Genomic DNA, 12964 nt, shown 5'->3' on the forward strand with positions numbered 1-12964 from the left:
CAGGTTCTAAGGGGATAACTGAAGTGCAGCAGCTACTCAGCTTCACTGGCAAAGGCTGAAGTGAGGAGTTTAGGAATTGCAAACTTTGACTAGCAACTTTGTACAGCAATGGAGCAGTTTTATACAATGATTTATGCAGTTTGGAAATGCTTGTCAATTGTTTAAAAAAGTCATTTTCACAAAGATTCACACCCTTTTTCATTCTCAACCCACTCAAATATTTACAGAAGCCTTCCCATCTCTATCAACAGTTGACATCTCTGGCAGATACAGCTGTACCAATGGGTATATCTCTGTCACCGTTGCAGAGTAAAGGTGGAGCAAAGAAAAATCAGATACCATCTTAGGTGAAGGATGTAATCCAGCAAAGTACTATTTTCCCCCTCCTCCTAAAGAGAATATGCAGACAGCATTGGTCACAACAGAAGCACTTTACATTAAAAAAAAATGCACTTTACCAAAGGACAACAGAGTAACTCTGCAACCTACTATTTTAAAGATTTACAGTCACGGTCATCTAACCAGACTTGTTTCTGACAATGAAAGGAATCATCACACCTAAAGGACCATATGAGTTGGCTACTGTGGTCATTGTAACATCAGCCACAAAGCAGGACAGACATACAATTGTCAGGTCACTCAAATCATTGCAGAGGCTGGTGTCCTGTCAACAAGTCACCCTTTATTTACTTGTGCATAGTATACTGGCTGTAGCCAGCCAACAGACAGTCAGTCCCCTACACTGTGGGGATTCTAAATCCCCGGTTTATATATTTTGTCTCTTTTTTTCAACCTGTCGTGTGTGTGTATATATGTGTCAGTCACAGTGAAGAACAAGTGTGTAAATCTTTATTTATATTCCATCACCAGGAAGAATCCCCTCTTTATTCTATTTTAGAACTTATTTTCTTTTTAAAATTTTTTTCAGAACCTCTGACACTCCTGTTTATTTTTTTTTCTTATTACCCCCACACTTCTGCCTAACTGCAGTAGTGCTTATTTTTTTCCCCAGCACCCATGTTGTGTGTGTGTGCAGGTGTGAGGCACAGTGTAAGGCACAAGGTGCATGAATCTTTATTCAAATTTCCACCATCAGGAAGAAAGGAAACACCCAGTGGCCAGTGACAAGCAGTACCCTTCACATCAAAGGGCAATGCTGTGTGGTCAAACAGTGAAGGGGAGGGCAGGGATCAAATCAAACTAGAATTGGAGGGGGAAATAATGCACTCCACGCCCTGCGGCACCCACCTCTCCCTGAACAACTCCAGGGTGTCAGTGGACATCACGTGCTCCTTCTCCAGAGATACCTGTGCTCTAACGTAACCACGGAAGAGGGGCAGGCAGTCGGCCCTAACAACCCCCTCCACAATCCCCTGATTATTTTTTTTTTCAATATTGAGCAGTTTATTCACATTTAGCACAGGACAATGAGTTGCATCTACAGAGAGTCTCTACAGGTCTCCCATTTTATACATCTCACAAGCAGCTCACTCCCTGCAGTCAGATCAGTCACTCTCCCCCAGGGTCAAACAGATACTCTCCCAGGCCATTCTCAGGGGCTCCCAGTCTCTTCAGGTTGGTGATGTGATCTCCCAGCTTCTTGATCATCTTCACTTGCTCATCCAAGTAGTGAGACTCCACGAAGTCACACAGATGAGGGTCCGTGTGGTCAGAGGAGAGTTTGTGCAGATCAAGCAGACTCTGGTTCACATCTTTCTCCATCTGCAGAGCTCTCTGCATTGCCGCCAGACCATTGCCCCACTCATCCTGCTCTGGCTTCTTGACATCCTGCAGGAGGACTCTTCCTCCACGTTTATTCTGGAATTCCATCAGTTTCTCAGCGTGTTAATCCCCTGTTTATAATAGTCAGTCAAGGCTTCCTGATTGGCCCAGGTTAACAACCCTGATCAAGGATCCTGCAGTCATCTAGATTCTCCTAGTTCCAATCACTAAAAGCACCAACGCTCTTTACATGACAGCTGACCAAATCATAAGTAATGGTATCAAAACAAGCAGTCACAGATTGGGCCATACAGTTGTACAGATGGGTTGCAGACTTGAGTGGTGCTGGAAAAGCACAACAGGTCAGGTAACATCCAAGGAGCAAGAAAATTGACGTTTTGGGTGAAAGCCCTTCATCAAATGAAAAACCCTTCCTGATGAAGAGCTTTTTCCCGAAACATCGATTTTTTTCCAGCACCACTCTAATCTTGACTCTAATCTCCATCTGCAGTACAAATTTCGTCTGGGTTGCAGACGTCCCCAGGATTCACAAAGAACAAAGAAAATTTACAGCCCAAGAACAGGCCCTTCGGCTCTCCAAGCCTGAGCCGATCCAAATGTACTCTCTAAACCTGTCGGTCAATTCCTAAGCATCTATGTCCCTCTGCTCCCCACCTATTCAGTCATCAGTCCAGACATCTTAAATGAATCTACCATGCCTGCCTCTACCACCTCTGATAGCCATGCGTTTCAGACGCCCACCACCCTCTGAGTGAAGTACTTGCCGCATGTATTCCCCTTAAACTTTCCACCTCTCTCCTTGAAAGCGTGACCTCTCGTTATTGAATCCTTCACCTTGGGGAAAAAACTTGTCTCTATCCACCCTGTCTATACCCTTCATGACTTTGTAAACCTCAATCAGGTCCCTCCCTCAATCTCCTTTTTACTAATGAAAATAAACCAAACCTACTCAACTTCTCTTCATAGGTTAGATCTCATCGAATACAGGGGGAACTAGCCATTTGGATATAGAACTGGCTCAAAGATAGAAGACAGAGGGTGGTGGTGGAGGGTTGTTTTTCAGACTGGAGGCCTGGTAAGGTCCTAGGGAGTGTTGCTGAACAAAGAGACCTTGGAGTGCAGGTTCATAGCTCCTTGAAAGTGGAGTCGCAGGTAGATAGGACAGTGAAGAAGGCGTTTCATATGCTTTCCTTTATTGGTCAGAGTATTGAGTACAGGAGTTGGGAGGTCATGTTGCGGTTGTACAGGACATTGGTTAGGCCACTGTTGGAATATTGCATGCAATTCTGGTCTCCTTCCTATTGGAAAGATGTTGTGAAACTTGAAAGGGTTCAGAAAAGATTCACAAGGATGTTGCCAGGGTTGGAGGATTTGAGCTATAGGGAGAGGCTGAACAGACTGGGGCTGTTTTCCCTGGTGTGTCGGAGGCTGAGGGGTGACCTTATAGAGGTTTACAAAATTGAGGGGTATAGCTAGGGTAAATAGGCAAAGTCTTTTCCCTGGGGTCAGGGAGTCCAGAACTAGAGGGCATAGTTTTCGGTGAGAGGGGAAAAATATAAGAGACCGAAGGGACAACTTTTTCAGGCAGAGGGTGGTACGTGTATGGAATGAGCTGCCAGAGGATGTGGTGGAGGCTGGTACAATTGCAACATTCAAGAGGCATTTGGATGGGTATATAAATAGGAAGGGTTTGGAGGGATATGGGTCAGGTGCTGGCAGGTGGGACTAGATTGGGTTGGGATATCTGGTCGGCATGGACGGGTTGGACTGAAGGGTCTGTTTCCATGCTGTATATCTCTATGACTCTAGTTAGCACCTTCCATACCAGGCAACATCCTCATAAACCTTCTCTGCACCCTCTCCAAAGCATCCACATCTTTTTAGTAATGTTGCGATCAGAACTGTACACAGTATTCCAAATGCGGCCGAAACAAAATCCTGTACAATCTTAACATGACTTGCCAGCTGTTATAGTCAACAGCCCGTCCAATGAAGGCAAGCATGCTATATGCCTTCTTGACCACTCTATCCACCTGTACAGCAACCTTCAGTGCCCCTGCGCTCCCAGATCTCTCTGCCCACCAACTGTTCCCAAGGCTCTTCCATTCTTTGTATAATTCGCTCTAGAGTACAGTAATACATAATATACAAGTTAGCTGAGGGAATCCATTGTCTTCCCCCACCCCCACTCAGCTAGCCCACAGTAAGGAATTTCACTTGCTAATTTCCAGACTTGGGTATGACACTGATCAGAAGGTCAGTAACACCATGACACCAAGGTGAGTATCCAATATGCAGCTAGTTGCCATGACATTATTCAGAACCATGAGACCTTCCCTTTTAGAACCAGGAAACAGAATGAGATTCGCAAATGTGATAAAGTGGAGGTTGACCCCACCCCCACCCTGAGAACTAACATTGAAACACCAAAGGGGAGCATCCATTATCTGTAAAAGAAGTGTGAAAATGGTGTAAACTGCTTTCCAACCTCTAATGATTAAGTAAAATAAATCCCTGACACTCACTTTAAAATAAAACAGTAACAATTTATCTAACTCTAAATGAACAAATTAACTAAACTATTAACAAACTGAATAAAACCCTTCTAACCATTCCTAAATAAAGCAAAATTCTAATGATATTCTGTTCCAATAAATATGAGTCCCACTCAAAAAAATAGAATTTAGTCTCTTGAAATTACAGCTGGGTTACATGTCTTCTGGAATGTTCTGTGCCTTCTCCATCAATTCTTCTGTCAGGAATATTAACTGGTTGTACCATTGGTACCGTTTTTGTTTAGATTGTGCTTTCTCTAAGACAAAGAGGAGGCTGTGAGAGCCAACGATTGTCTCTTGAGAGCAGAGGGCTGTTGGCTCTGGCAATGGCAACTTGCTCTGTGGTTTTTGTCCTACTGCCCCCTTCTTTTTATACCCTTGATGACATATCAATATTTCTTACAATAGGATTGATCCTATGTTGTCAAAACCATCAGATTTAAATTTAATAGATTTTTTGGTATCCAAGTACCTGTTCAAATTGATTGGCTAAATTCAAAAGCCTGCTGTCTTGGAAAAAAAACTGCTGTTTGTCCTGCTAACTGTACGACCTTTTGATACAAATGTTTCAATTTGGGTGCTCTCTGCGTACTTGCAAATTTTGCTGTTGCTCACAGACATCCATTTTAAATCTCTAAGCTCAGAAAAAGCACATGATCTTTTAAAGGGACCACACAATGCTTTCCCCTCCTACCATTTTACAAAAACCTAAATCTGCCTCAATCTACAAGTACTGTACCCAACTTTGCAATACAAAATGATTTATGGAAGGAAAAACCACACCTTTTTCTTTGGCTTAGAATGAAGGAAAACAGATGGTGAAAAGTATTACTTCAAATAATTCTCTTCATGAAATCTAATTATGGTAATCTATTCTTAATACAAAGTGCTTTTGGAAGAAGTTTCACTAAAATGTCTCAACTATCTCATTAGCATGGTAAAAACAATAACTGCAGATGCTGGAAACCAGATTCTGGTGGGGGAAGGGGAAATGAGGAAGCTGTGCCCAACATTTCAACTCCCCCTCCCATTCTGCCGAGGACATGGAGGTCCTGGGCCTCCTTCATCGCCGCTCCCTCACCACCAGACGCCTGGAGGAAGAACGCCTCATCTTCTGCCTCGGAACACTTCAACCCCAGGGCATCAATGTGGACTTCAACAGTTTCCTCATTTCCCCTTCACCCACCTCACCCTAGTTTCAAACTTCCAGCTCAGCACTGTCCCCTTGACTTGTCCGGACTTGTCCGACCTGCCTAGCTCCTTTTCCACCTATCCACTCCACCCTCTTCTCCCTGACCTATTACCTTCATCTCCTCCCCCACTCACCCATTGTACTCTATGCTATTCTCTCCCCACCCTCCCCTAGCTTATCTCTCCATGCTTCAGGCTCTCTGCCTTTATTCCTCATGAAGGGCTTTTGCCCGAAACATCGATTTCGCTGCTCGTTGGATGCTGCCTGAATTGCTGTGCTCTTGCAGCACCACTGATCCAGTATCTCATTAGCATGTCAAGCATAAAGTCAACTCCAAAATCCCTTCCTCCTGGAAACCCAGATGGAGATGTGCCAAATCTGGTCTCTGTCTCCTTTCAGAGACCTTTATATCCTGAAAAATGAGACAATCATAAGAAATAATGATGAGCAAACATAATTCACAATGAAGACATAATTGATGCCTACTTGAAATTAACTCTATACTTAACTGTTGCACAAGCCAAATGTTATTTTCAGAAATTGTCCTACATTGGGAATTTTATAGTTGATAACGTGGTAAAACCGTCTGTTATACCACCAACTACTTACAACACATGCTGTCCTGTAATTAATTATTTTGACATGAGAATTGTTAAGGAGGAAACATTTACAGAGCCAAGGGTGCTCAAGGGAAATCATTTTTGTGACCATTAATTTTCATTGGTAAACCACAGCCTTGTAAGCGAACAGATGATGCTGTCAAAATCATTATTATGCAGCCTGTATGTAAGGAGAGGAAACTTCACTTTACTTCAGGCAGTATTCATTTGTCATATGTATCTTAGTTTACCACAGGCAGACCACCATTAGTCTCCAGGATGTATTACAATCCACTGCACAGCACTGACCTTCACCAGACCCTAAGTTGGTTAATTCATATGCATACATGCTCTACAGGACTTGGATGTTCTTGTCCCTAGAATATTATATTTCTCCAGTTGAAAGGAGCATGTGACTTCATTATGGGTTACAAACAGAATTTTACCTTCCATGCTGAGGGGAGACTCAAAAGTGTCAGTTTTTGAGTGCGATTAGTGTATCATGCATGGGTTTAGACATTTAGACAGAGATTAGCTATTCCATGCCAGGGTGTAGTTTACATGCAGCCTCCTAGGGAAGGATTTCATATGAAATGATAGGCAACCCAGGGTGAAGCATTCCTTAGACAGGGCGGGGCATTGTAGTAGAGAGGGCACCCAGGGGTGGAGCACCCTTTAGGTGGGGGCACTTGTATTAGAGAGGGCACCCAGGGGTGGGTGGAGCACCCTTTGGCCACACGGGACTAGGGTGCACAAGGTGTGGGGGTGGGGTATACTGGGTGGTGGTGTTGAAGGTGGGTGTGCAACACCCTGAACAGGGGTCTAGTGGGTGGCAGACAGGGATGCACTGGAGGCGGTCATCCCTGGATTGTTTACACACTTGGCACTGGATAGGGTTTGGACAGTACAATGACACTCTGCTCCATACAGACTGACCCTCACCTGCCTCTGGATGTCCCTGACCCGCTGGTCGTGTTGTTTTGGTGCACTGCACAGTTTGAAGACCAGCCAAGCACGGAGGTAATAGTAAACATCGAAAACCACGGAGAGGGGCAGCAAGAAAAGGCAGACGAAGACCCAGCGGTGATGGATGATGATGTATTCCACGCCTTTGGTGCGGACCCAGATCAGGAGCAGGGCCACTAGCATAGCCAGGTAAATAACTGACTCCATCGTCCAGCAGCCCGTGCCAGTTGTTCCTGACAGCGCGAGCTCCCGAGCCAGCCGCCTCCTCGCGCGCGGCAACACCGCCCCCTACCGCGTGAACCCCGCCCCCTACCGCCCTCACACCGCCCCGTTCCCGCTAACACCGCCCTTCTGTCCCCAATCCCGCTCACTATTGGTTCAACTCGTTCCGCGCCCACCGACGCTGAGGCTCCGCCCCCATACCCGGAACACCATCCCCAACCAATCCGCGCTACCGTTCCCTGGGTGGTACACGTGATCCCCGCGTGTGCGTCCTGGCGACCCTGACATCCAATCGGACGCTGGCCTGTGTCCACCGGCCCGGACTTTGTCCAATGGAAGGTAGCGACGGATCAGACCACCGGGCACGCGGGCATTCCATTGGCGCACATGTTACCTCCCCCCCCCCCACCGTTTAAGTGTGAATTTGGCAGTGAATGTATGAGAAATGCTGTGCAAACAGTTTCATCATCGTTTAATGAGAGAGTTATGAAATTGTACAGATTGTGATAATATAACTAAAGACTGCAAACTGGGACATGAATTGATAAAAAAAACTTGCATATTTCGAACAGGTTTTTGTTGTCATTTCTATTAAGTGTATAACACCATAAATCAGGATCAATGTAGACAATCAAAATACATTTGAACTGACTACATTGGTTATTGCATACAAGTGATTAAGATCAGCACAAGACAAATACGTAGGAGAAAGTGAGGACTGCAGATCATGGAGATCAGAGTCTAGAGTGTGGTGCTGGAAACGCACAGCCGGATGCTGCCTGACCGGCTGTGCTTTTTCCAGCACCACACTCTCGACATTAGACAAATACGTGCTGTTTGTGCATATCCAGCATTGAATGAAAACAAACGGAAAGAACTGTGAATGTTGTAAATCAGAGAAAACAGAAATTGCTGGAAAAGCTCAATAGGTCTGGCACCATCTGTGGACAGCAATCAGTCAACGTTTCGGATCGAGTGAACCTTCCTCAGGACTCAAATGAACTCAGTTGAATGAAGAAATCTCGTAGCTCACATTCGCAAACTGCACAGCTAACACTTGTGTCGAAATTATAATGTTAAGTATATATACTGAATAATCTTCACAAATATGCTGCTATTTATATACTCTAATCTTAGCAATAGTACTGTTTCTTATAAACATTGTCTCAGTGTTTCACACAGGTTTTAATTTTCTCATGGTTTGTGATTATCAGCGAGTTTTTTTTTCACTAGTGACAATGAAATGACTTGCTTCCACAATCACCAATCTGTGGCCATTCACAAAACCTGTCTGTCTCGAGTACCATACTAGAACGAACATTGGGGGTTTTGAAGAGACATAAAGATGCAGTCATCTTTCAGTTTCCATTGGTTGCTACTCAGAGCTGCACAATAGTGTAGAATGCACTCCTCAGCAGTGATCCTAGCACACTCATAAACCCTTTTAAAGATCGTCTTAAAGGAGGAATGAAAGGTGAAGAGATTTGGGGATGTAATTCCAGAGTTTAGGGCCAAGGCAGTTGAAAGCATAACCTGACATGTGGAACAATTAAGATTGGAAGGGTCAAGAGAATAGAGATGTGCGAGGCTGTGTAGCTGAAGGAGATAATAGAGACAGGGAACCGTTAGTCCATGTAGAAATTTGAAACTAAGGATAATAATGTTAAGATCAAAGTATTCTATAACAAGGAAGTCAGTGAGCATATGGGTGATGGTTAAATGGAACTAATGCAAGGAAGGAGACCTTAGGTTTATGGAGGACAGAATGAGAAAGATCAGCAGGTGTTGGAATAGTCAAATCTAGAGATAATGAAGACAAGGCTGAGAGTTTCAGCAGCAATGGATCTGAGTTGGGTGATATTATAGAGATGGAAGTAAGCAAGCTTAGGGAAACCAGCAAGGCACACCCAGCTGGAAGTCAACTGAGAAGTATACCCAGGGGCATAGGTGGAAGGGGTGAACAGCAGATGAAGACATGGACAGCAGACCACAACAAACTGGAGGTCATAGTCATTTAGTTCTACAACATGGAAACAGACACTGCAGTTCAACTCGTCCATGCCCAACTAGATATCCTAATTCAATCTAGTTCAATTTCTGGGGCTATAACCTTCAGTTTTGTCCACTGCAATTTTGCTGTCATCTGTAAATTTGCTAACCAAACAGGATACAGTGGAAATCCAGAGAATGCTGGAACTATACTGGATTTAAAGCAGAGATTGGGAAAGGGAGGCAAATTGGGATACAGTCATAAATTGAAAGATTATTTCCATAATTCTTCAATATTTACCATGGAGAAAGAAATGGCAGCTAGAGAACTCAGAGAAGTAAACAGAGGTATCTTGAAAATAATTCACAATACAGAAGAGGAATTGCTGGACGTCTTAATACACATTATTTGGAGATGCCGGTGTTGGACAAAGTTAAAAATCACAGAACACCAGGTTATAGTCCAACAGGTTTAATTGGAAGCACACTAGCTTTCGGAGCGACACTCCTTCCACTATTACCTGATGAAGGAGCGTCGCTCCGAAAGCTAGTGTGCTTCCAATTAAAGCTGTTGGACTATAACCTGGTGTTGTATGAGTTTTAACTTAATACACATTAAGATAGATAAATCCCCAGGACCTGGTCATGTGTATCCCAGGGCATTGTGGGAAGCTAAGGAAGAAATTGCAAAGATATTTGTGCAATCAATAGCCAAGGGTGAGGTGCTGGAGTACTGGAGATTGACTAATGTTGTACCATTATTTAAGAAAGGCTGTAAGGAAAAGCCAGGAACTACAGATCGGGGAACAGAACTTCAGTGGTGGGTACGTTGTTGGAGGGGAGTTTGAGAGACAAGATCTGCATGCATTTGGAAAGGCAAGAACTGATTAGGGATGGTCAGCATGGCGTTGTGCATGGGAAATCATGTCTCACAAATTTGATTGAGTTTTTTCAAAAGGTGACCAAGAAGGTAGGTGAAGGCAGAGTGGTAGACATTGTTGACCTTCATCAAGCTACAACGTGGTAGCCTGATCACATGGGATCCAAGGAGAGCTAGCCAATTGGATAGAAAATTGACTTGACAGTAGGAGACAGAGGGTGATGGTAGGGGTCGTTTTTTGGACCCTGTTGATCAACTGGGCCAGTGGGCTGAGGAATGACAGATGGACTTCAATTCAGATAAATATGAGGTGTTGCATTTTGATAAGACAAGCCAGGGCAAGTCTTGTACACTTAATGGGAGGACCCTGGGTTGCAGGTTCCTCGAAAGTGGTGTCACAGGTAGAGGGTGGTGATGAATGCATTGAGTACAGGACCTGGGACTTCACATTACAGCTGTAGAAGACACTGACAAGACAGATTTTGAATACTGCATACAATTCTGATCATCGAGTACAGAAAAGATTTGCAAGGATGTTACTGAGACTGCAAGGTATGACTTATAAGGAGAGGCTGGATAAACTGGAACTTCATTCCCTGAAGTGTAGGAGGCTGCGGGATAACCTTAAAGTGGTTTATAAAATCATGAGGGGAATGGATAGGTGAATAGCCAAGGTCATATTCCCAGGGTAGGCAAGTCTAAATATAGAGGGCATAGGTTTTTAAGTTGCGAGGGGAAAGATTTAAAAGGGACCTGAGGGGCAACATTTTCACATCGTGGGTGGTATGTAAATGGAATGAGCTGTGGTAGAGGTGGGTACAACTACAACATTTAAAAGACATTTGGACAGCTACATGGATAGGAAAGATGTGGAAGGATAAGAGCCCAATGGGACTAGAAAACCTGGCCAGCATGGACAAGTTGGGCCGAAGAGTCTGTTTCCATGCCGTATGACTTTAGTTGCTGACCCTGATGGGAATTGCACTAATTAGATTAGATTACCTACAGTGTGGAAACAGGCCCTTCAGCCCAACAAGTCCACACTGATGCTCCAAAAAGCAACCCACCCAGACCCATCTCCCTCTGACTAATGCGCATAATACCAGGGACAATTTAGCATGGCCAATCCACCTGACCTGCACATCCTTGGATTGTGGAAGGAAACCGGAGCACCCAGAGGAAACCCACATGGAGAATGTGCAAACTCCATGCAGTCACCCGAGGCTGGAATCAAACCTAGGTCCCTGGTGCCATGAGGCTGCAGTGCTAATCACTGAGCCACCATGCCACCCTATATTAGATGGAGCATTAGAAAATGAGGGAAGAACCGCTACCTATTTTACAAATAACCCAGAAAGAGATGCTATAAATCAGATTATAACATTATAAGTAATATCTACAAGTGTTTTAATTTTGATATGTAGGGCTCCAGTTTTGTGGAATGCTCATAATTACCTACAGTACACATTTCACCTTTAGGTGGCCCTGTGATACATACTTTTATTGTTGATGTAGTCATGTTGTATGGTAGGTACTGTTTTATGAGGATCCATCCTTGAGATTGCACAATTTGACTGCGGGGATTCCTCAGCTGAGCTTTCTGAAAATATCTTGAGGAGCCTTTTGTTATCCTTATCTAAAACATCTAATATCTGAAATGCTTAGAATTTTTAAAAAAATATATGTTTCATAAATATATGATTAAACTTAACCATTAAGTTGGTTTTATTTTGTCTCTTTTAATTAAAATTTTGCTCTAAGTTCTTTGTCTGTCCTGAAAGCCTGGCTGTGAAATTCACATAAGTCTCAGGACTTCGGATTGTGAACTGAAGTTGGAATGTACAATATAAGTATGTGAAGTGCATGTCCCATCCCAGGATGCATTAATAACATTTCACAAGCTAATTGTTCACCAGGTGTCCTCATGGGGCATGTATAGGAGAAAGAAAACCAGAAATAACTGGAGAAACACAGTGTCTATGGAGAGGGAAAGAAGAGTCAGCATTTCAGGTCCTTTAGTCTTTTTCAGAATAGAAAGAGAAAGAGGTCATGGTTAATAATGATAGTAACCATAGCAGCACACAAGCTATGGCCAGGGACACATGTATCCCATAATTCATTCATGAGGTGCAGCCTTCACACAGTAGAGTTAAGAGTCAATCGCATTTTTATGAGTCCAGAGTCATGTATTGGTTAGGTCAGGAAAGGAGAGCAACATTCCCTTCCCTAAAGGGCATTAATAAACCAGATGTGTGTTTACAAACCTGATGACTTTATTTTAGTTGTTTATTGAATTCAGCTTTCACCGTCTGCCCGGATGGGATTCAAAGCCACATTCTCAGAATTTTGGGCAGGATGACTAATCCAGTGACATTACCACGACACCAGCAGTTCTCCTCTGTGTTTTTAGTGTTTACTCACTTTACTGTTTATATGGAGGTCACCAGTATCTTTATACTTCACAATGCTTTCTTAGTGCATGCGCACTGACTTCAGCACTAACTGACAGACAGGTGAAACTAAGTACTGCAGATGCTGGAGATTAAAGTCGAGAGTGTGGTGCTGGAAAAGGACAGCAGGTGAGGCAACATCCAAGGAGCAGGAAAATCGATGTTTCAAGCAAAAGCCCTTCATCAGGAATGAGAATTCCTGCATGCTTAAGAAAGCAGTGTGAACCATAAAGAGGCTGGCTGTCTGTCAGTTAGCATCTGAGGAGCAGGAAAATTGATGTTTCGGGCAAAATCAGAGAATTCCTGATGAAAGGCTTTTGCATGGAATGTCGATTTTCTGGCTCCTTGGATGCTAACTGATAGACAGC

The 12964-nt window shown here is 43.7% G+C and overlaps 2 protein-coding genes across 2 annotated transcripts in view; both read right to left on the reverse strand.

Moving 5' to 3' along the window:
• The window catches only part of dhcr24 (24-dehydrocholesterol reductase), a 43953-nt gene extending 36600 nt beyond the window's left edge, over positions 1-7353 (reverse strand). Inside the window, exon 1 of the mRNA XM_043698996.1 lies at positions 7032-7353. Within this exon, the coding sequence (XP_043554931.1) occupies positions 7032-7262 (231 nt within the window). The 5' untranslated portion in view covers positions 7263-7353. The remainder of the gene's footprint in view (positions 1-7031) is intronic.
• On the reverse strand, positions 1495-1874 carry LOC122554259 (ferritin heavy chain, oocyte isoform-like). The gene has a single exon (XM_043698997.1). It carries the CDS (start codon positions 1828-1830, stop codon positions 1510-1512), a length of 321 nt encoding a protein of 106 aa, XP_043554932.1. The 5' UTR covers positions 1831-1874; the 3' UTR covers positions 1495-1509.
• Positions 7354-12964: the final 5611 nt, after the last annotated feature.

Source organism: Chiloscyllium plagiosum, chromosome 11, assembly GCF_004010195.1.
Source record: "Chiloscyllium plagiosum isolate BGI_BamShark_2017 chromosome 11, ASM401019v2, whole genome shotgun sequence".
In the NCBI taxonomy this organism is placed as follows: Eukaryota; Metazoa; Chordata; class Chondrichthyes; order Orectolobiformes; family Hemiscylliidae; genus Chiloscyllium; species Chiloscyllium plagiosum.